The 24,848-nt window shown below is 54.9% G+C and overlaps 1 protein-coding gene across 5 annotated transcripts in view; it reads right to left on the bottom strand.

Annotated features, from left to right (window-relative positions):
• TRAPPC9 (trafficking protein particle complex subunit 9) overlaps positions 1–24,848 on the bottom strand; it is a 319,931-nt gene that overhangs the window by 81,219 nt on the left and 213,864 nt on the right. For all 5 annotated transcript variants that reach the window (XM_074316655.1, XM_074316658.1, XM_074316656.1 and 2 more), the window contains one exon: positions 22,391–22,501. In XM_074316655.1, coding sequence (XP_074172756.1) covers positions 22,391–22,501 — 111 coding nt within the window. The remainder of the gene's footprint in view (positions 1–22,390; positions 22,502–24,848) is intronic.

Below are 24,848 nucleotides of genomic sequence, written 5' to 3'. Positions count from 1 at the left end.
TGCCCAGAAAAGTCACAGGCCTGGCAGCCACCACCCAGCCCTCAGGGCGGAACCCAAATGTGCCTGAGTGCCTCTGCTGGACGCGGTTCTCTCACGAGAAGACCATGTTCTACTTGGAGCTCTCACGCCGTGAGCCCGGGAGAGCATCCAAAACACTGTGACCTTCAAGTCTGCCATCTGTAAAAGGAGCACGTCACCCGCCTAAGAAGAGGTGACCTGTAGATGAGTTAGGACAATGTATTCTTAATAAGAAAGCCTTTTAGAAATTCTAGTTCTTTTATTGCTGCTGTTATTACAGCTGGACCTTCCCACGGGCACTTCAAACTCAATGTATCCTAAACGCACGCCGCCTCCAGCCTCTCCCCTCAGCCCTGCACCCTCCCCGTCACTCCCCTGCGTGGCCTATGAGTCCCCCTCCCCCGTTGCCCTCAGGTCTGGGCGGCTCCCTGGCCCAGCCTCCCCAAGCTCTAGTTCAGGCCTCCTGTCTCCTACAGGACTACGGGGGGGCCAATGTCATTGTCCCTCAGCCCGGCCCCTGCCTCCCAGCCCTGCCCTCTTCACCTGGAGCCCAGGAACCCATGACATCATATGGAAGGCTCCTGCTTGCCTAGAGAACCGAACCGGGGGTGGGAGTGACCGTGTGTAAGGCACGTGGATGCAGACGCCAAAGGACCTCGGCCTCCTGCCAAGTGGTTTCCCACTAGAGCTTCTAGAGCTTTCTGTAGATAGGAGGGCGAGGAGGTTCAGCAAAAGGCAGGCAGCACCCACCCCTGGGCTTCAGCAAAACCGCTGAGGCAGCTGGGTGGAGCGACGCAGAGGGCAAGACACCAGCGATGAGGCCAGTTTGCAGGCTGGCACGGTGGCCCAAATCCAAACACACTCACCATCAGGAGAGTGAAATTTCCAAGGTGTGGAATTCTCAAAGGGGTTTACAAATTGGAAAGTGCCTGATTATCATCTGTGTGGAAAGTAACATTCGCATAACTGTCAACAAATAACTCATCAACAAAAATACACACTCTATTTCTAGAATGCAGACAGGCTTAAAGGAGAATCCTTTAGAAAATAAAAATTCGGATACATATCCGGAAGGCCAAAACTCTTTCAAAGAGGCAGACACTCCAGGGAGGAGTTACGGTTTTTAAATAAGACTCCCTAACGTGTCTGAGGACTTTCTCTGGGCCAGACAATACCCTCAGCTCCTGCCCCTTTGGCACTGGTGCAGGGCTCACGAAGCTAAGCACTTTGGGAGCTTATCCTCACTTAATCCCCATGAGACCCCTGAGGGTGGGGGTAGGGCGGAGGGAACCACGGCTCATGAGGAACAGGAACGTGGGAGGGAGGCCCAGGCCCGTGAGCCAAGCTCCCATGAGGAGGAGTCAGGGGGACACTGACATGGAGGGAGGGGAATGGGAGAAAGAGAGGTCCAAGGCCGTCTGAACTGAGGCCAGAGCTGCAGGCTGGCCAGGCTGCAAGCAAGAGGGCCGGGGGCGGAGACGGGTGGGGACACAGGTGGGGCCCAGAGGCCTTGAAGGCAGCACAGCACTCAGCCTGGGAAGGTCTAAGCAGGGAAGTGGCACCATTAGTCTCAATTTAGGGTCTGATTTATGGAGCTGGCCAGGGTGCTGAATTAATGGAGCTGGGCAGGGCACTGGTGAGGAAAGATCCTGGAGCTCTGAACTCAAGTGGGAGGGACGGCGAGAAGCTGAGACCCTACACAGACCAAGGCCTTGGCTTTCACGCGGAGACACCTAAGTTAGTCCTCATTATTTCACGGCTATTCTGATAAAGCTCTTAATACGACTGCACTGTCACCAAGACAGCAGCCATACACCAGCCTCCACTCGCAACCTGTCACCAATGAAACGGCTCAGAGTGGGTCCCTCTGCACCCTGAGTGCCACCAAACTGCACAAGCCTCCATGACCCGGTCCCCCCCCCCCCCCGTCTCCAGCGGCCGCCTGCTGCCGGCCTCACGGGGGTGTCACGGTCAGCCCCCCACGCCTGTTCCTCTAGCACCTTTGTGTGAACCTCAGCACTCTGCTCAGCATGTCCCGTGTTTAGCCCACCTTCACCTGGCTACACTCACCTTCTCATCACCTCCTTCGCACCCCCTGTGCTTCTAGTAGTTCCTCTGATAAGGCATATATCGAAAAGATGAGCATTGCATGCATATTTCTCCCCACCAGACAGAGAGTTCCCTGATGAGCAGAGACATAACCTGTCTTTCCCTTCCTAGCACATCACCTGGCACATAGCAGGTGCTGAAGAAAATACTGGTTGAACCGAGAGACACCCCAGAAGCTTTTTACGTGGCTAAAGCTTTATCCTCCCAAGAGGGAGCTACTCACTACAGAGCTGATTGGTTTGAAGGCAGTGAAATGCTCCATTTTGTTAACAAAATGCCTCAATCATACTAAATCAGTTGCCATTAGTAAAAAAAAAGTGCTGTTACATCTAATTATACATTTCATCGATTCTGAATTAAACCTCATATTTCCTAAATTAAAAGAGAAAAGCAAACAGGAATAGAAAATACTCAGATTTCGCTGGCAGACAATAGAAAGGTTTGTGCCCAGCTCAGGGAGGGGGGTCTCCACTTGTCCTCTGTGCCCGTCCCCAGAGCTGGGCAGGTCATGGAAGGCGCTCCCAGGACTGTCAGGACGGGGAGCATGTGCTTGCTGCCCAGCTCGGCCTCCCTGTCCATGCCACCCTGGGCCAGTCATCTGGCCTCTTGAAGTACTTTCCTGCTTCAAGAAATGAGCTTTAATAGGCCAGGGCCCTGTGCCGAGCACCAAGGACACACTCGCAGCAGAGGTAGATGGCATCATTTCCTACCATCTGCAACGTACACCCTGGCACTCGACTCAGCCACAGGGGGCAGAAAGGAGTGCGGAGGACACGGGAAATGCAAGCTCCCCACAAACTCCCAAAGCCCCCACTGCCAGGGCCCACGCACCTCCGGCTTCATGCTGGGCCTCACCTGCACGCCCCCTGCACACCCCACCAGCACGGCAAAGACACGGAGAATGGGGCTGACACTGAACCCCAGGCACAAGGGTCTCAGCCTGACCCCGAGTGGCACGGGGCGGACGGCCTCAGGGTGTGCCAGGGCCAGCTCCTACCAGCTCACAAGAGCCAGCCGCTGGCATCTCTTCTCATCGCTGCATTCAGGGATGGCACATTGATAGTTTGAAACTGGCCACAGAGGAAGAAACATTTGCACCATAGAAATTGGCCAACGCTACCATCCAGTGTTGGTGGTTAACAATTTGCCAGTTCAGCCAATGTAACAATGAACAACTGAGCAGACGGAGGCCCACGGGGCACAGGCTTGGACAACTGAGCTAGAGGAACCATGATCTTGACTTCCACCCAAGGAAGGCGGCAAAATTTATGATCAGAACCTAACGGGAGAGACTGTCTGCCAAAACAAACCATCAGTATTCTCCAGAGACTTATGAAGAATAACACTGAGACTCAGAGTCTACAGAAAGTAACATTCACAAGTCCAAATACAAGGTAAAGTGCACGCTGTGGAAAACAGAAAAGAAAAAACCCACAGGAAAATGTGGCCAAATCTCCTGAACCACTGATGCTCACCACTGATGCCCCAAATGCTGGAACGACCAAAGGCCTTAAGACAGCTCTTATAACCTGGCTCCCCATGATTTAAAGAAAAAAAGTGAAAGGAACAAAAAATATGAATATACAACAGAGAAACAGAAAACGTCACAAAAGGCAAATGGAAATTTTATAACTTAAAAATGCAATACAATTTTTTTTCAAACCTCACTGGATAGTCCAATAGAAAGAAGATGACAGGTGATTGAGTGAACTTGAAGACAGAGAAATCATGGAAGAACATATTGATAAGCTGGACTTCATCAAAATTAAAACTTTTGATCTTCAAAAGCAGATCACAGAGTGTCTTCACAACACATACATCAGACAGGAGACTTGTACCCACACACTAGAGCAGGAACTCTCAAAACTCAATGATGAGAGCGTCGGCGACCCAGCGAAAAACGCACGCATGTAAGCGACACTTCACAAAAGAACGCATAAGAACGGGCAGTAAATGTATGAGAATATGGTCAGCATCAGTCGTCCTCAAGGAAACGCAAGTCAAAAGCACAGTGAGAAACACACCCACTAGTGAAAGCCTGAGCACACCCAGTCCTGGTGATGACCTGTATGAACTAACACTCACGCAGTGCTGACGGGAACGAAGACCAACGGGTCCTGGAAGGGAGCTTGCGGGTTCCTGAACACTTGGCTACATGTGGGTCCATCGTATGTGCCAGCAATCCCACTCCGAGGTGTTCACCACGAGAAACGAAAACACATGTCCACACAAACACTCACTCGTAAATGGTCAGAGCAGATTTGGAACAGCCAGAGCATAGAAACAACGAAACGGCCGTCAACAGGTGAATGGATAAACGCACAGTGCAGGAGCCTCCCAATGCAACGCCAGGCAGCAGTAGACGGGAATGAACTGTTGTTCCAAGCCCACGACGCGGATGTGTCTGCGAGTCAGCGCTGGTGAAAGCAGGAAGCCGGGCTTGGGCCAGCACACGGTGCTGCGGGACTCCCGGGCGTCAGCATCAGTCAAAACTCACCCCACTGCACACTGTAAATACATGGACTTTACTGCACTTTAACCACTTGAGCAGTGTAGCTTCTAGAGCCAGACACACCTGGCTTTAAATCCTGGTCTGGCATGTGACTGAACTCCCCTGTAGATGGAGGTACCCCACACTCGCTCGCCCTCAGGGTGCAGTGGGCACTCAGTGGGCTCAGGCACCAGCCGCTGGGCGGTGTCTGTGCTGGTCATTCTTACCCCCTGAGCCACGACCACGGCCGGGCTTTCCCACCCTCCCACGTCTGCTCGCACACAGCGCCCTCCCTGCCTCCACGGCACACACGCCGCTGTTTCGCTTTCACGTGCAATGACTCCGATCCATCCTGTGAAGCCCAAACGCGGATGCACCATTTGTGGCGCTTCTGTCTCATGGTCCTGTTGGCACCGTGATGTGTCCAGGCCACTGGGCGCCCTGGGAGGAGGGGCCACGTCACACCTGCTGCTGTAGGTCCCATAGCTCCTAACTCCGCTCTTTGTAAAGACAAGTACTTAAGCTCGTGAACGAAAGGGTGACTGGGAAGAGCTGAGGCGTGTGTTCAGACTCAGGGCAACTCTATCTTGTGTAAATCGGTGACAAGCACGTACTTAACGAGATCAAGAATTATCACTAGTTCTATTTGTTTTAAATTTAAACTGATTATCTTTTAAAATATAATGATTAATAAATAATCCTCTAAACTTTAAGTACGATACGCTTTTATGTTGCTTTCCCTAATGAAAAGCACAGGTAGGGGCTGTGTCTGCCACGTTTTAGACACTAATCAATACACGCATAGACTTAAAACTCAGAGTCACCGTGATAAAACAGTCTGGTCGATGATAGTTAAGACCGGTGTCTATGAATGACTTTATGACCCGGCCATTCTCGCTCACAGTGCTGGACTCAGATTTGCAAAATGAAAACCCAGACTAATTGGCTGGGCCCTCTCCCGCCTCAGGCAGCCCCTCCGGTCTTGGCTTTGTTTCTTTCCCCTTAGTATCATCACGCCACCTGCCTCTCCTTCCCGATTTGCAGGTTTCCGGCCCCCAGGATAAGTCTGTACTGCTTCTGAAACAGGGCTTCTGCACACGGCCGTGGCCTGATGTGTGGGTGTGGGAAGCACAGGCCGGAGGTGTCCCTGGCCTGGAAATGCGGCCCCAGCAAGGCTGTGCGGGGTTCCCACAGCTGCTCAGCAGGAGAGAAGCGTGCTGGGGTCCCCGGCCCCCCCCCGCCTTCCAGCCTCATTTCCAGCCCAGCCCTCTCAGCCTCACACACGTCCGTCTCCCATGAGATACAAAGCACAGCATGCTCATCTGTGAACTGGGGTAACAGCGCCTATAGGTGAGGGTCTCTCCAGCCCTGGGAGCCATGGAAATAAATGACTGATGCTGACAGTGGACTGGGCTTTCTCTGAGCCTCTATTGTGTGCGGTTAGGATCGGAGATGGTACAGCACAGGCGGCAGCCAAGCACGACTCACAGCCTTTGTTTCTGGGATCACCTGGGCGTCGCAGACGTGGTGGGCGAGGGGCTGCTCCTCACGGTGGCTGCACGCTGCAGGGCCTTGTCCCTGCTCCACAGGCACTTACCCCCCTTCAGACGCCTAAGGGAATAGCCTGTCACCAGGCCAGGAGCAGAGCTGGCCCGTGGTTGACATGGATGGTGAGCAAGAGCGAAAACACCTAAATGCACCCTAATGGGCCTCCCCCTGGCCAGCCCCCACCCCTGCAGGTCAGGGTGGGTGGCTGCTGGGCTCTGATCACACTGGAAAACAAGGGCCTTAATGACCAGATCAAAGCTTGGGAAAGGAGCTTCTGTTTTGCATTCAGGACAGAACACTCCGCAGGCCTTCAAGGAAACAGATGAGTGCTATTTATACCCTCCTTCCTTCCAGCCAAGACATTAAAAGGACAGACAGGTAAGAGTGACAGGATAAATATCCAGCAACAGCATCAATCCCGGCAGGCCTGTCGGGGATAGTAAGAGGCATCCCCACCTTTGGCCCCAGCGAGGAGGGAACTCATACAGAGATTTCATTTGCAGCCAATCCCAGGGACTGGCAGTGCCTTAGAGACCCAGACACCCCCTGGAGAGGCTCAGAAGAGGAAGGAGGAAAGAAAGAGGCCACACAGGTCATGACGAGGATGGAATGACAACGGCGACATCACAAGCGCTCAACATGCAACAGACACGTGTTAACTCAGGGACGTCACAACCGGGTGGTGCCCCTGCCCAGGTGGGAAACTGAGGCACGGGCAGGGAAACCCCGGCTGGAATCAGCCCTCGCTTCATGCTCCCACACCCCCACCTCCAGGGCTGCTCCAGTGGGCCAGCTTGTGGGCCGGCCATCTACCCACATGAGAGCCCTGGAGGTCACCTGAGCTTCACGGGGCTCGGCTGTGTGCTCGCTTCATGAGGGCGTGGGTGGCAGGTGGCGGCCATGCACTGCGGGCTCACAGCACATGGACTGTTACTCCGACCCTCACACCTTAGCAGCCAGATTCACAGAGGAGACTGAGAACTGGGGGGGTGGGGGGTGAATGATGAGGCAAACGCAGATCATGGCAGTTTTCAAACTCGAGGTTTTACTGATGGGCTCACATGCCATCTGAGTCTAGAAAGAAGATGAACACTCTTTCTTGCACAGGCCCTGGCGTGCACCCCCAGCTCAAACAGCGGCCGGCTGAGACCCGGTCCTCAGCGCTGGGCATCGTACAGGTGAAAGGGAGCTCGTCCATTCCGTTCTCTGCACACAGTAAACAAAGCCAAGCCCCAGCGTCCACCCGAGGCCCCCCGAGTCTGCCCCCTTCTCTGCCCACTGCCTGTCTGCATGGGGCCATCACCTCAGGATGGTCCAGTCTGCAAAACCGCGTCCATAGGGTCTCAGCTCAGGAGCCAACAGGCCGAGCACAGAGGTCTGTGACGGTCATTCCAGCTGGATGAGACCAAGGCTCTGGCCAGCACAGGCCACCACGGAGTCATTAAGGATTACAGGTCTGGTGGCAGAGAGATGGAGGGAAACGCGACAATGAGAAACTAACCCACCCACCCTGAAAGCAGGGCTCTGACTTATAGCTCTGCAGCAGATGAGATGGCCTGGCAGAGAAACTCTGCTGAAAATCAACAATAAAAATCACCCAGGGCTGTTTGCCACACATCCAAATTAGAAAATGCTGCTCTCCAGATGATTTATCTTCAATTCTTTCCCTTCCTCACAGAGAATTTGTCGGGCAGCATCGGAGCACCTAAGAGCAGGACAGGATTCCAAGTGAAAGAAAAGTCTCCAGAGGTCCAGAGTGTAGTGCTGACGTCTGGGGCGAGTCCAGACACTGGCTGGAGCTTGGAAGCGCTGACCTGAGCGTGAGGGCACGGAAACCAGGTGGGGAGACTGGCCGGCAGCCCCCAGAGGGACTTCCACAGCCGAGGGACCACCAGGCCTCCCATGGGGTAGCCACCCTGGGAGGGGCGCCCGCCTCCCCTCACAGGCCTCAGGTGAGGCCAGTCTCTTGCTCTGCTCACTGCACCTGTGCAGTGACACACCCACGCTGGGTCAGAGGCTCTGAGGTGCACGGTGTGGTTTGGCTGCGTCTCTTCCATGCCACCAGTCCAAGGGAGGGCTGGCTGACCTGAGTCCTGGAACAGGAAAGGCGTGCAGGGCAGGGTCCCGGAGCCTAGGCCAACCTTCCTGGGCGTGTAACGTGAGCACGATGTCACCTTTGCTTTCACTCACTGACGTTCAGGAGGAGTTTGTTAGCACAGCATAACCGCTGAAAAGCACGCAGCTGTCTTCCTGGAAACCCACGCACTCGTTTATAGTAACAGCTCGCTCTTCGCGGCCTGAGCACAGGCCACCACTTCCGGGAGCCCCCCCTCCCCCCAGCCTATTCCCCAGCCAAAGCCCCCTCTCCCCTCAAGACCTCCGGCCTCTCAGAGGTCTGCCTGGGGACTTCATCACTTGTCCCCGGCATCACAGATCTTGTGGCCCAGGTTCTTTCTCCCACTGTGGGTAGCTCCCCTAAGGACGTGCCCCGGGGGACACTGCCCCGACCAGGTCCTGTGTGAGACCGGGAACTCCAGAAGCAGCATCTCTTCCAATGTTTAAGAAACGTGACCCGTTAGTAACTGAATGAGTGATGCATTATGAACGAGTAAGTGGATCGTATTCTAGGGTCCTGTAGACCCAGCCTGCCGAGGGAGGGGATGTCTCCACCTCGGGGACTAATTCCCACCGTCCGCCATCCCACCACTGCACCGCGGGAAGGACGCTGGTGCCGACAGAGGCCTGCACATGACCTGCCACTGTGCCCCGGGCCACAGCAGGACACTTTGGTGTGACCTCCCCAGGCCTCTGCACCCCACTTGCAGGCCTCTCCTCTCTGAGGGCCACGGACACTGCATCTCAGTCTCAGGCCCTCCTGCGCACGCCTGCTCACCCGTTCCCTGACCGCTGCCCTTGGTTTCCACTCTACCTGCACTAAGCTCGGGAACTTCTCAGGCAAACCTGATGTCTAAAAGCCATGATCGGGTTTTATTTGCACCTCTGTTTCAACATTAATTTCCCCTAAGAGACCAAGGATGTGAGTTCCAGGTCTGCCTCACTGGGCTGTGTGAGCCCCAGTAAGTTACATAACCCGTCTGAACCCCAATTTCTTCATCTGCAAAACAGCAATAATAATGCCTTGTAAGATTACAGTCAGGAGGAGAGAGTCGGCTACAGTGTGCGGCCCCTGGTAGCTGTCATCTGTTGTAGAACTCTGTCTGTGAAGCATCCTGCCCGCAGGTCTCCATCCTCAGTTGATACCAAGGTACAGAAACCTACATGAGAAATTCAGTCTTCAAAAGATGGCGTCACGTCCCTGCTTTCGTTCATTCCCCGTGTTGTGTGCGCTGGCCACCGTTTGGGGTAGACACGGCCAAGGCCCTGGCTGCAGGGATCCCCCAGTCCCGTCCGGACGACGTGAACGACCAGTGACTGTGAGCAGTGTGAGCTCGCGCAGGCTGCCTGGGAGGGGCACCTCCTGCCATCACGGTCAGCAGTGCAAGAAGAGAAACTCTGCCACCTCGGTGACAACTTGCACAGAGACCGGAAGTCTGGGTTCATGCAGCGTGGCTCTCCCGGTGTCTCCCAGGCCACGCCTGCGGACTGGCCTCCCGGGCTCGCGCACTGGAGCCCGTACATGGACTCTTCTACTTAATAATCAGCCTGTCTGTCGTCGCTTCTGAAATGTGCAGCACTCTCGTTTTGCTCTCTTCTGCAGCCAGGAACTCACTCTTGTCTGCTGAGGAACCTCCAGGCTGGACAAATGGCCGAGGCCGCATCCCTGAACACCAGGCCAGGTGCACTGGACACAGCTCCAAGGGTCCCTCTGGTCAGCATTCGCACTGACACGGCCAGCGCTCCGGACAGGACAGAGTCAGTCACTCACATTGGGGCTCAGAAGCCGGCTCTGCCAGGTCCCACTTGGCCCCAGTCAGACATACAGCATTCTGAGGGTTCGCTTTCCTCGCCTAGGAAATGGGGACATGGGGCCTGGCTCTCCACGCGTTGTCGTGAGAATGAAACGAGGCCACCTCAGTCTTCAGCACAACGCAAGCAGAAGAAAGAGAACTGTAGGCCTTCCCTGAAATCTGGTGATTGCAATGAGTCACTTCACTGCCAGGATTTGAGCCTCCATGAAAGTCACCTCCCTTGGTTCACGTGATGACTGGAAAACACATAGCACACGTGGCAACGCACCACCGTTAGAGACAAACGATGCCCCGTGCAAAGCCGTCCACCCTCCAGCCCCGAACGGGTGAGCCGGACGTTGTGTCAGTGCCGTTGCTGCTGGACGGAGAGTGGCACAGACTCCCTTTTAAATCGTACCCACTTTGGTGTTGGTGTCCACAAGGGGAGACCACTTGCCTGCCTGCTTCACATGGACGCAGGATACAAATGGGCTCTAGCCTTCGCTTTTCTCCCTCTCCAGGCTCCAATGTCCTCATGCTCAAAATACGCCCAAGTCAGAGCATCCTTACAGGCACCGAGTGAGAGAAAATGTCCAGTGTGCTCGTCACAAGGTACGGCAGCAAGTCTGTGCTGAGTGAGTGTGAATTCTCCCTTCCAGGCCACTTCCTCACCTGGAAAACGAAGCAGCAGAGATGCTACCCAGGTCCCCGCAGAGCTCAGAGCAGGAAGCAGGCACGTGATATGGCACTTGTGTACAAAGCGTCTCTCAGACCTGAATCCCACGTGAACACACATTTCTTCAGGCTATGCATTTTAAAACATATTTACATTTGTTTCAAGTTCAACTCATTTGCTATACGAACTCTTGTGCCCACTTAATGATGACAATACATAAAAGCATTTCTGCTACAGTGACTCCACCACCACTTAGTGTGTTGTCATTGATCACACTGTCAGATCAAGCACCTCATTTCATCACCACCAGAGCCGCCCTCCTGGCCAGATGAGGAAACCGAAGCAGACACGGCACGTGACGGTGTTGGCAAGTAGCAGCGCAGGACGTGCCCGCGGTCTAAGCGCGTCCCACAGCGAGCAGGCTGGCACCACACAGCGACAGCCACAGCTGCTCAGGGACACGCGGCCCCCACGGGAACGTGTATCGCCTGCGGAGCTCCTGCAGCTCGGCCCACCTCCCACTCACTCCCTGCCAAGACGCTCGCGCTCCTTCCGAGAAGATTCCTGGACCCCTGACCACTGTCCTGTTGAAACGGGACCCAGCAGAGGCCAGGAGAGCCGCAGGGTGACAGGTGGCCTGGCTCACATCGCCAGGCCTCGCTGGTCCTGCCAGAGGAGGGCTGAGAGATGGCAACTCCAGGGCACCTTCCAGAGTGATTTGCAAAGAGGCGGTTCTGTTTGCATTCACGGACGGCGTCCCACTGCCGACCCTGGAGCAGCACTGACCACCCACTAGAGACACGAAGACCAATGGGATGCAGCCCTCATCGGGAGCGGACGGTCGCTGGGGGCAGACGTGTGACAGATGCTGTCACAGAGCTGAGGGGGAGAGCAGAAAGCACTGAACCCCATACCTTCCAAAGGTGGAGGGGCGTCCCAGGAGCAGGGCTGGGCGGTGAGCATGTGGCACGCGTGGGGGCTCATGAGCACATAGTGTCAGGAGGGTGGGCGAGGGTCAGATTACATTACGCCGTGTCCCCAACGGGAGGGGCTGCCTCAATAAACCACGTTTATGGGACAGTGTGAAACCGTGAAAAATTGTGTTCCTGAAGAATAATGAGAAAAGCTGCTGCTCCATTGTGGGTGAGGGGCAGCTACAAAAGGGCAGCCACAGACCCACCCTGATTCTGTATATTAAAGTGAACTGACAGCAGAGCAGACGTGGGTCTGGGTGGGGGGATTAAGCATAATTTATGAAACCATTTTCTTCCTACTTTTCTTAGTCTACAATGAACACGTTATTTTGGTGGGGGAATGGATGCGCTCTCACAGAACAGAAGTAACCCCACTCCTGGGAGGAAGCAGGGACGGAGCAGCAGGTGGCTTCAGGACAAGCGCGGAGGGGACGCGGGGCCTGAACACGCAGGGCCAGCGAGGGGACCAGCTGGGCACCAGCGGGGGACGCGAAGCCGGCGAAGGACATGGGACGATCACCGCGCCGAGCGCCATCCACGCAGCGAACAGCAGCAGCCTTATTGGGAGAGGATTAAAACGCGGCGATTCTGGAATAGCTCCTGGCAGATGGCGAGGCCACGAATGAAAACACTCGGAAGGCAGAGTGTGAAGCGGAAGTGTTAACATAAATGGCACGTGTTGTTGCCGCCGCCACAAAGCGACGGGTCTAATTGAGTTCGGCCTGGGGTGATGACGCCTGCGCCGCCCGGCACATGACAAGGCCAGCACTGCAGTCACCACCTTGGCCTAGGAGGCCCAGAAAAGCCGACAAGGAGGAGACATGTTCCTAAGACACACGCAAAGAGAGCAAAGGGAGGCTCACGTCCTGGGCCAGGCTATACCCCTGGGGATCTGAAAGCAAAGACACCCATCTGGGTGTCTCTGATTGGTCACCTGGGCGGACGCACCCGCCTCAGTTCACGACCCCCCGGTGCTGCCATGGCTCCCCCACGTGCAGAGGGAGCTCAGTTACTGACCGGACGTTCCTCTCGTTCTCAGCGGCTCTGAGTCGAGCTTTTCTCAACACACCTCCTCTGCCATCGCTCTCTCTATTCACATGAATCACTGGACAGAGAAGTCGGGAAGGAGCCAAAACTGAAGTTATTTTGGGGACCTTTTGTCATTTTCTCTTCCAACCAGTATTCTCATCTTCATCACCTTCATCTTACATTTCAGACTGAAAACCTCATAGCGCCAGATGGAAGGAAATGAAACTCACAATGAAAAGGGGGGATAAAAAAATGCGAATGAGTCAGACAGCACAGCTAGAGCGTACGCGGCGGCGGAGGAGCGGCCCCGACGTGGGGACGTGCAGGCCTGCGTTCCCACGGGGGGGGGGGGTCAGCCCTGCAGGACCGCACCCCATCCATGCCTCCACTCCAAGGACAGGAGCGGCAGCTCCACTGCCACCCAGAGCCTCCTGCAAGGAGCCATGGCCACACCAGCCCAGCGGGGGTGGTGGCACCTTAAAGTATCCCCCTCTGCTCCCCAACCTCACCGCTGCAGAGGGCTTTGGGAGCTAGGATCCCATGGCATCTGCCTCTGACCACTCTCAGCCTGGAGGTGAGGGGGGCTCGCTCCCCTGGCACGTGGAGGAGCCTGAATCCTGAGGCTGTGGCTGCCCGGGCACCACAGGGCAGAGTGTACAGGCAGGCGCTCATGGCACGGACGCAGGGGCCCTGGGTGGCACTTCCCATCCTGTCCTCACCAAGAGACAAAACAACAAACAAAAACACCCTAGGGGAGACCTACATGAACTGAACAATACTAGCGCCCAACTAAGCAGTATTTAGAGAACACGACAGTCACCAACTTCAGAACACACATCCTTTCAAGGGCACGAATGAAACACACCAAGGTGAGCCATACGGTGATTCAGACCTAAAACCGTATTCAAAATGACTCAAGTCACCAGAGTATGTATAAACCCTAGTTAACAATCTGCATCCCAAGCTTTATAAAGGGGAGTGTCCTGATATCTGCAATTTATTTTCAAACGCGTGCACAAAACATCATGGGTTCATAGGTGGACAAAAAGGTCGCATATTTTAATATGCAAAACAGTAGTAACAGGTCTGGTGGCGGGTGTACCAGGACCCAACGTAAAATCCTTTTAACTTTGCTGTATGTTTGGAAGTTTTCATAATAAAAAAAAAATTGAAAACAAAATCGATCATTGTCTTAAATGGAAGTCTCGGAACACGTAAGACACTAACGTCCATTGTGAATCTCCAAGTGGGGTGACGGCTGTGCAGCATTTGCCCCACGGATCTGTCTCAAGACCCCACCCCCTTTACGGAAGATCTCAAGCCTAGTGCCGTGGTCACCCCAAGTCTGCACCCAAGGGCTCCGACAGGACGGAGGACAGGCACAGGAGGACAGTCAGAACCTAGAGCACTGACTCCGATGAATCAATCATTCCAATGGCGACGCAGTGGGAGAAAAACACAGCCTGGAGCTCCTGCGGCCAAGTGACAAGAGAACGTACACGTCACCGCATCTCCCGAGCATAAGCAGACAGGGAGACGCTCCGGCCGCCTAATTGCCACACTGCAGTAATTTGTTCATCAGACTCACCAAAAAATGTATTTTAATACAGAACAAATCCTCTCCTCTAATTTCCTTCTTTCTGAAGAGTAAGCGGCAGAAAATGAGCCATCTCTCCAGGCTCAAATTTCAAGGATACACTTTGCTGTCTCTCTGCGCCACAACTACACCCAGGCTCAAAACGCCCAACCTTCTTCCTTCTGCGTTCTTGCAGCTCAAGCTGCTCCACATTACTTTCAAAATCAGATTAATCAGTAGCAAGTGTGCCACTGTGCGCCAAGGGCTTTCGAACTCAGCGTCTCGTCGATTATCTGCACCCAAATCCCACCAAGTCACTTCTTTTCCTTCTCAGCACAGAGGCTGCAGCAGCAGGCCCAGGGTCTGAGTGACTTGCCAAACAGTTAAGTAGGTGACGAAAGCATGCAAGGCTAACGTAGATCCACTGAACTGGTCCCGAAACGGTGCGATTTCCCAGGCGTCCCGCAGTCAGGATTCTCCGAGCGCTCTCCCTACAGCAGTGAACAAGGAGTGTGCCAGGAAAATGGAACCAGAGGAGACAATATGCCAAGAAAATGGGAAAAGAGGGCACAAGAGAGACAGCTGTGAACGTCCGGGGGTGCCTGTGTTGGAGAATAAAATATTCTGAGTCTTGCAGGCGCTGAGAGTTGTGGGGAGCCCAGGGCGGCCCCCACCAGGGAGGCCAGCTCTGGCAGGCCCGGAACTGGACCCGGAAGTCACTACAGAATCATTACTAGCGGGTAAAGAACCATTATCTGTTCTCATGAGCCCTGCAGAGCTTGATGGGGTTTAGGAGCTACAGGAACCAGAGGAAGTGAAACGGGGGACCCTGCAGGGCACGCTTGGCATGTGCTGCTTGAGACAGAACGGCAACGAGGGCCTTTCGCCAGGAGCCAGCACTCACGTGGCGCGCCGAGTGTGTTGGTATGCTCATACTTCATCCTGCAACGCTTCTAAGTCAAAGAGTTTCTTCACAGGAGCTAAAAATAGCCATCGCAATTGCAATTACTCCCATCAGCCACAACCACCTTCGTCCTCAGAAATGGCCAGCCAGGCCCAGGGAGTTGCCATGGAGACAGCCGCACTGGACGTTGCCCTCGGTTAGGACACGCAGCCCTGGCCCCCTGCAAGGTGACCCCAGGGGCCCGGCCCTGAGGGGGCAGGAAGGCTGCCTGACTGCCACGCTTCCGTGACACCTGTCTCGGGTCAACAGCTTAACTCCGACTGCCTTAATGTGTGAGTCAGCCCTCCCGTTTTACAGTGAATGAGGAGATAATGGGGTGTCCCAGAGAGGCCAACGGCACACGATCTGCTCAGACCTAGACACACCTCTGTGTCTCCAGTTCCTCAGTAAAAAACGGGATGACGACACCTGCCCTGCAATTGTGTCCTGTGACAATGTCATGTGCCGTTCGGTGCCCGGTACATGTGTGCTGGGAGAGAGGGGGAGAGGGAGAGGAGGGAAGGGCAGGAGAGATGGGAGTCGAGGCCCTGGCAAGGAAGACCTGGCGTCGGGTGCATCTCGGAGCAGCTCAGTCGGGGCCCAGGGGCCAGCGACCTCTTCTCCGGCGGAATGCAGGAGCAGAGTCATGGCTGGATGCGACGGCGGATGGCTCTGCATCTCTGGGGTTGGCCCGCCTGCAGAACAGGCGGCCTGGCCCTAGAGGGCCTGCTCACTGCTCGGACGGCATGTCCAGCTGCCGGCTATTCGTCCCTCGAACATCCCTGTGTTGTGATCACACTGACCCCCTGTCTATTCTCAAAGGTACCAGACATTTCTGTGAATTTTCCAGCTCTAGCCACAGCCCTACAGGAGCAGCTTTACGAACGAAAGCTCCTGCACGTCAGGCAGTGGCCGACGGATTGCAGACTCGAGTCAGTCGGCGGTGAGGGCACGAGCTGAAAGGACACACTGAGTTGGGTCCAGAACAGGTCCGTGGCAGCCACAACTCCCGCAGACCAACGAGGAGAGAATGAAAGAAGCCCCAGTTGGGCAGGGAGGCCCCCAGAACAGGCATGAAGAAGACAACCAAGACGGCAAGGGAGGGCCGGGTGGTCATGCCAGGACCTCACAGCTCCCACGTCCCACAAGCCATCGCCATGACAATAAACCTCACGCTTCCTCAGCCAGCACGCATGTGTCTTGCAATCCCATTTGTTTTAACCTCAGTGCCTTTCCTTAATGTTTCCCCACTACGTCAGCATGCTGACACCCTGCCATTTCACCAGTCCACGCGCCAACACCTCCCTGAGCTCACACGACTCCCCACACCCAGGGGAATCCACGGCTCTCCTCTCCAACCACCAGAGTCAGCCATAGCAGTTTGCAGGCACCACCAGCTCTACTATCTGTGACGTGTCTTGTCTTGTCTCCTCCAGACTGCAGGCTTTGCAGGGCAGGGCTGATGACATGCCGACAGCACCTGGCACAGGGTTACCCAGTAACACCCGCCTGCTATGGGACGCTGGAGGTGGCTGGGTGGCTGAGCGAACTCACGCGAGAAAAGACCGCATCCCTGATGAGCGGGAAGACGTGAAGCCTAAAGGCTACTTGGGTGGCTGCAATCATTTCGTAACTGCAGGCTCCCCTGAAGGAAAAGCTGCTTTTCTAAACAAGCTTGATGTTCTCTGGGGGTCGGGAGCAGGCAGTGGATCTCAGTGACGCCACAGCCCAGGGACGTCCACGTGCTCAGCAGAGGGGCCATGGCAGAGCAGTGGGCGCTGGGGGGTGCCCAGGACGGCAACAGGAGAAGAAATGAGATGAGCAAGTGTCAAGCTCAAGTCTGCCCCCAATGAATATGAAGCTGCCATGTCGGCAGGAGATACATGGGATTCTGGGTGGACGGAAAGCGAGCAAACCCATATGCACATGTGAAACAATAAAAATGGGATGAACGAACACGATGGCATTTTGAGAACCAACAAGCACTTGGTCACAGAGTGTGGTGAGGGCTTAAACAACGACTTGTGTGTATCCCAAAGGATAGCACTAGACGCGCATTGCAACACAACAAAGAAGGAAAAAGCACCCGTGATCCTCTCACTGGAACCCAGTGCTGCATTTCCTTCCAGGCACAGGTACACGCACATGGGGTGCTTACAGGAGGGGATTTTTATGCATCAGATTAGAAACGCCCATTGACATCCCGCCTTTGCCACATGTTACGTAGTGGACCTTTATCCACGTTGCAGGATAACCGTGAGGTCAGCCTAACATCGGCCTGGACATGATGCCGGGTCTCGGGCCTGATCCTGAGAAAGGAGCTGCGGACTCTCCCAGCCTCAGGCAGCCCCTGCGCACGCCCAGGCTGGTGCTAGACAGGCAGACACAGAGCCGGGGCTCTGCTACCATGAAGGGTCCAGAAGGATGTGCGATTCCGGGTCATCCAGGCCTCGCGGACCAAGCCACCTGGGCCCTGTGAGGGGACAGCCGCTCAGTGTGGCTGCGTCCACGAGGGTGCTTCCTTCACTTCCGTGTAGGGAACCCGTCTCTCCTAACTGTCTGCCGGCCGCACTGTCTCCTCACTGTGACAACTGAGCATGGCATTATAAACTCTAAAACGTAATTTCTGAAAGCTGCATAACAGTCAATTACACAAATGTACCGTAATTTCCTAATCACGCCCTATTGTCCGACATTTTGGTTGTTCCCGCAGTTTCCATAAATAACAAAGACATAAACATCCTGTGTTCAGTACCCGGCCTCTAGTTTAGATATTTTTTCATTAGGAGAGCTTCCCAAGAGGGAAGTACTCACTGGCTCAAAAGCTTTCAAGGCTCTTTCATCTATATTATCAAATGGCTTTGCAGTAGGTGTGTTCATTTTCATGAAAACCTTAACATTTCATGGCAGAACCTGCAAATGTGGAGGGAGAGGGGTTCACAGGGCCTGAGGCCCATTCCTCCGAACGTTCCTGAACACCTGGGGGCCACGGGGAGCCACACCCACCAGGGAACCCGGGAGAAAGGCAGGGAAGCTGACCGTGGCGAACGCCCTCAAAGCCCACTTCAGGAGGTGCCACCTCCAGTGACGGCAGGACAGTCAGAAGCCTCTGGAAGCGTCAGATGTAAGGAAAGTGCCCAGTCTTTAGGGCCACAAAGACCTGGGGGTGAAACCCCGTTCCTGGGCCGACCAGCTGACCCCTCAATAAACACTGGTCAGGTGACGTCAGGCTTTCTGATCAAAACCCTTCGGCGCCTTCCTGGCGCTGAGCACAGTCTGAAGTATCTTCCACACACATCGGCCTGAGTGCCGCTGTCCTCATGGCTCCCCCACCTCCTCCCCTCCTCCCCTCACCTCTTCACCTGCTCTTCTCACCTCCTCTCCGGCCACTCTCTGTATTTCCCTCAGAGCACTTCTCACCTCCTGCTCGATCCTGCCCAGTCTCCCTCCCTCCCGAGCGTCTCGCATCCAGCCTCTTCTCTCTGCACCGGAGGGCACCCTGGCCCAGCTGCTGTGACCTACCCTCGGCTCTCAGCACTGTCTCACACGCTTCCTGACAGGCCAACCTGACACCCTCCTGCCCATCCCTTCCTCTCCAGACACAGACCCTCGGCTCACAGGCCCTGCAGCCCCTCCAGCCTCACCCTGGACTCTCCTCTCCGCCCTCTCGGCTCCAACTCTGAACAACCTGCAGCCGCCTCTCCCCGCCCTCCTCCGGCCTGGCACAGGCGGCTCCCTCTGCCTAAGCAGCCCCCGCCGAGCCTGCCCTTGACCTTCAAGTCTCTCTTGAAGGTCACTTCCACAGAGAAGCTGTCCCCAGCTCCCCCCACGGCTGGTTAGGGGATGAGCCCCTGCCCTCACACTCCCCACCCCAAATCACAGGCCACGGGTGGGTGGGCCGCTGTGCGCCTGGCTCTGTGCATAAAGCCCTGTGTCTGTCCTCAGCGGTTTCGCCAGCACCAAGCCTGCCTGGCAAGATGATATGCATTCCACAAACACTGAATACACGAAGTATGAACGAACGCTAAGGGACCAGTTACGTATGTAAAATCTCTAGTATAAAAGAATAGGCCCTATGGCTACCCTACCCCCATGCTCTCAGGCCACCACCAAAACCCAGGAGCTCCTTGGAGGAAGTACATCAAAGGGGACAGAAACTCACTTCTGTGGGGTGAGCCCAAAACAGAACCAAGGAGGGGCCTGCGCGTGGAACGACACGTGTGCTTCCTCCTACAAAGTTCTCCCGGCAGAAGGAGATACGTTAGATGAAGGTGATGGAAAGCATGACATCTCAGGAGGCTGCACCCAAGGCTCCTGGGGGCACAGGCCACGCCCTTCCGTGCATCAGAACAACGCGTCCTTCCGGTGGACGCGCTCAGCGCCGCTCGCCCGGGCAGGCCCATCACAGGCTGCCACTGTGTGCCACGCTGCCAAGGCCCTCACAGAGCTGCCCTCACAGAGCGCCCAGGCAGAACGTGGCAGCATTTCAACCTCCCGGGCCAGGTACAGCTTACCCCAAGGCACAAACTGTGGGAGCCATCGTATGCCACGGCCCTGGCCATGCCTCACCCCAATCAACTGGTCCCTAAAGCACTGGACGAGGCATTTGCTGTTACCTCACTCAGGATCTGAGGCCAGAGCCCTGGGCAACAGAAGGAATGGAAACCTCCGTGCCCAAAGAACTGCTCCAAAACACAGTGGAATACGCCAAGAAACGGAATTATATGTTCCGTTACCAAAATGCTTGTGGATGAGGCAGAGGGGGAAAGACCAAAGCCGAAATTTTCCCTCGCTGCAGCTCAGGTGCAGCCCCCCCGAGAGCCTCCCCACCCGGGGCAGCACTGAGGTGCCGCAGGCCTGCACCCCCACCTCCACCCACAGCCTCCCCGGGGCTGAGGGGAGAGGGAGGAATGGCTCCGACCGCCAGGGACAAACGGGATAAGAGACATCTCTTTAGGGCCAATGTCTCCACAGAAAGGAAAGGTCCACAGCAGCTATGACACGCCCGTGTGAACCGATTTTTCTCAGCACTTAAGTGTCCAGAGGTGGACCCTGTGCAGACAGGACCCGAGAGGGAAGTTATGACATGGGGGTTGGAAAACAGGGGTATCTCAATGCAGACAGGTAACAGGCAATACATAATATAAAACGCAAGTAGTGTTTTAGGGTCTTAGACTCGCAAGGGCTCAGACGTACATCTCCCCTGAAGGGCAGGCACCTCAGAGGTCGTCTCTGCCACGTGGCTGCACAGGTTCTACCTGAATACCCAGTGACATGCAACTCAGCTCCGCCTGTGCCATTTCCTGAGTGCCCACCATGGACGGAGCCACACTGTTTCCCTTAAACCTCATGGCAGCCCTAGAGGTGGGTGCCAGGGTCCCCACCGAGCAGGAGCAGACACTACAGCTCACAGACATGAAGTCATTAAGTCATTCCACTCAGGGTGGCTTGAGGTCAGGATTCCTCCTGTGACACCAGCCAGAGAGGGCTCTGGGTCCCCCACAGCATTACCACAGGGAAGGAAAACGTCCCCGTCCCACTGTCCTGAACGCTGTCCATGTCCCCCGTGACCGTACAAGCTGCCACCTTACAGATGAGCGGAGGGGTGGAGAGGGCACCAGAGCCGTGCAGGACAGGAAGGGAGCCAGCTTGAAGAGCGTGTCCTGCGCCAGGCAGCCTGCATCTGACCCCGGCCCTCCCTGCCCAGCCCCCAGGGGCCGGAACTCTGAAGAGGCCACCTGTGCAGGTTCCCCAGGACCACCTTGCCTCCCTCCCCACCACACACCTGGCTCAGCGGTGATTTTGCTTCAAATGGCTTCTACAGCACGGTGGCCCTGACTGTGCAAAACTCATCAGAACCAAACCCACCCTTGATCTGGCGCCTGTCAATAGACGAAATCAAGGGCTGCCCAAGACAAGACATTCTACCAAACTGCATGTGAAGGAGGCCCAGGTATGAGGTGGCCCTGGGGATGAGACATGTCATGGCTGTTCCCTCTGCACTTCTCTCACACAAGGGTTCTCCAACTTCTATGCACGTCAGAAGCATCGGGAGAGCTTGTTAACCTACAAACTGCCCAGCCCCTGCCCCAGAGGAAGTCTGCGGTGGGTCCCAAGAACGAGCATTTGTAGCCAGTTCCCAGGTGACGTGTTGTTGCTGGTCAGGGTCCACACTCTGAGAACCAAGGCTCTCCCAGGAGGACTTCAAACCAGCAGAGAAAGTGTCATTTAGCCTCCAGGTGAAGATGGGGAAACTCACAGGCAACTCAAAACCCTTCCACAAATCCCTCATTGAAACTGTAATAAAGACAATTTCCTTGTACATTAATTGGCATTCCAGGTCCTCTGAGAGCTGGTCCAGCCTAGCTCACCCCCTCTGCTCCCCCTACACTGACACTCAGTCCCGAGACACCCACACCCATCCTAAGCTCCACTGAGTTGTCCGTCAGATGGGGACGATAACCCTTGCTTGAGAAAATCCCTAAGATTTACAACCTGAAGTTGTTATTAGAGGAAGCAGCATAATGTGTGACAAATACACACAGACGCTACTCAAGCTCATTTATGCCACAAAGTCCCAGACACCCTGAACTCTCCCCCCAGTTCCCCAAAACAAGTTCCCCAGGGGCAGCGCCTGGTCCTGGCAGACCCAGCGACACAGCTCCAGGGCCGCGTCAGCCTCCAGGGGTTGCTGCAAGGTTCCCAGATCAGGCTGGGCCTCCGAGAGCCCTGCCCAGTGCCAGTGTCACCCCACTTTCTGTCCCTGGGCAGCCGCAGAGCATGAGCCTTACTTATCTGGTGAGCACGATGGGTTAGAGCTGAGAACGCGCAGGAAACAGCTTCACTTCTTCACCTGGTCACGTCCCAAACCTCACACGGAAAGCGCTCTCGTGTTTTGTTGTGTTTGACGTTATGAAGAAGAGTTAGGGGATGTCTTAGTGTTTACTGACCCACTGGGGATGCAAGTGTGTGCATTTGGTACCTGGATTCCATGCTAGGCATTTGGGGTACAGGGTTAAGAATCGCTCCATCACAAAAAGAAGGTGAGCAGACACTCAGTGCCTTGAGGCACGTGGGGACGTGGGGACGTGGGGACGTGGGGACGTGGGGACACTCACCGCTGGCACTCGCCCGCATGCAGGATGAGTTCCTCATTGCTCCGGGCGCTGACTCTCAGCTCGTGCTCCGTGGAGTTGAAGACATCCAGGAGCAGGTGGCACTGCCGGGCGCTGTCGGAAAGATAACGTGAAGCTCAGTGTCTCGGACAGCCATGACGAGAGCCCTTGCTCTCACCCTCCCCGGAGATTTCCCACTTCCGGAGGGTGTCACAGTGAGATGAACCAAATCTGCCACGTGCCCCTGAATAGACACGTTCACTGAGACTCATTCTGAACAAAACCGTGAACTCTAAAACATGGGATTGGAGGTCCTCCTTGGTCCTGGGATCCCATGTCACAACCCTGCTGCGCTGCTTACAAACCAAGTGACCTTATAAAGGTAAGTCGAGTCTCCGAGCTGCACACATGTGAGGACTACAATACCTGACACATGAGCAAGACAACCAGCAGGAAGACACCTGGCCACAGTATCATTCCATAAACGCCATGTCTGAGTCACAATCCATCAGCAAATGTTTACTAGATTCTGACAGGTCCAAGCAAGGTGCGGGGCCTGCTCCACGGACAGGTGTACCAGTTGTCCATGCATATGTCTACCTGAGTCCTTACATACCTTACGCCTCTTTACAACCATGGACGACACTGGGGGTTCTCACTCACCCCCCATCTGAAACCTCCTCTCCGGTTTTCTCCACTACAGAGGGTGCAGAAGGCAGGTCTAGGGAACAGAGTCATAGCCAGTAAGAATAGTCAGGAGACTTTCCATCCCAAGTAAGACGACGCGACATGAGAGAAGGTGCTCGCCCTTCAGTCTCCCTGGTTTCCTCTCCTTCCTCCCTAGAGATAAGCGGGATGCCGAGAGGCTCAGCAACCATTCAGAGCCCATGAGGACAAACGCCACAAGCTGTGGATGGCAGAGCAGAGACAGGAGCGGACAGGGAAATGACGGCTAGGAAATGAAGCAGCCCCACACTGACATCTGCCCTCTCGACTCATTAGCTAAACACAAAACAAAAGACCAACCACACACACTTCATGGTGTTAGCCACCTTTTGTTGGGTCTCTGTCACAGTTGAACGTTTGCCTAAAACTCAGGCAGTGTCCCAAATGCCAAGTATCACAGCTGGCACATGACAGGTAAGCAACAGTGTTTGCTGATCTAAAGGGGACGGCCGTACCCATGATAGCAGCAGATCCTGGAGGAGCAACAGAGGCAGGAACCATTCTCCTCCCTGGAGAAGCAGGGAAACTGGTTTCTCATAGGTTCTAGGGAAAAAAAACTCAGAAAGGGTTTGTGCTCTGGGTCATTTTCAGCACAGTGTGACTTTAAAACGGGACCCTGCCAAGGCTACCTGAATCCTCCAAGGTACTTCCTCAAGTGGATGCAGGGCTTCGCTGGTTATGAATGGAAAGGGTGGGGAGGGCTGACGCTCACGGGAGGCGGCTGCCCGCACTGTCATGTCACAACAGTCCCAGGAGCTGTCCTCCCTGGTCCCATTTACGGGGGAGGAACGGGAGGCTCAGAAGATGATGAAAATGTCAGGGAGGTGACACTCAAGACTTAGAACTCAAAATCCTCCCGTTTTTATGGATGGAAACATATTCCAAATCCAAACCTGGCCCTCTGTTCTTTCCAGAGAATGAAACTGAGGTGGAGAGGGGTGCAGTGACCCGTCCACGAGTGTGCACACACATATACACATACACACACGCACGCACACGTACACACATACACATACATACATGCACACATGTATAGACATGCACACATGCACGCACACACACGCACACAGACAGCATCAACGGCATGGGGCATCTATGAAATCAGTTTTTCAGAATGTGTACGTGGAAACTGCCCCCCAGGGAGGAAGGTAGAGAAGCAGCGTTAGAGCTTTTGTTGTACACAACTGTTAGACGCTGTCCAACACGTCGCTGGGAGAACAGGCTCGCACCGGATTCTTTGGGTGGGAGTGTCGTTCCCCAGAGGTTCAGCACTTGGAAAATATTCATTAGCTCTGACAGCTGCCTGCAAGAGGCCTCTCCACTCGGCTCACAGAAAAATGAGCTTTCAAGAATGATCTATTCTGCCTTTGTCATAACTTCATGAAATCTTTAATCACAGCGAAATCTTTCATCAGAAGAGGGAATTCATAAAACATTTATCAGAGGAGCAAAGTGGAAGTGATTTTTAAAAGCAGGGAAGGAAAGGTTCAAATATCCGTGGTTTCCACTCCCGGAATACAGCAGGGAGAAAACAGCACAGGAATGGACGACCCAACACACGTGCTTTCTGCGTCCTGTTTTCTGACTCGCTGTCTGAGTGTGGGGGCGCTTGACCAGTGTTTCTGCTCCTTCTACTTGCTGACATTATGAGATGTTGGTGGATCTTTGCTTTCTAGCTTTTGTTCATCAATGAATTCCCTTCCCCAAAATGCAGTAGTGCCCACCATAATGTGTA

This window comes from Rhinolophus sinicus, linkage group LG12 (genome assembly GCF_036562045.2).
Source record: "Rhinolophus sinicus isolate RSC01 linkage group LG12, ASM3656204v1, whole genome shotgun sequence".
Lineage (NCBI taxonomy): Eukaryota > Metazoa > Chordata > Mammalia > Chiroptera > Rhinolophidae > Rhinolophus > Rhinolophus sinicus.
Note: the sequence above shows the minus strand (reverse complement) of the source record. Positions and strands in the feature narration are given on the sequence as shown.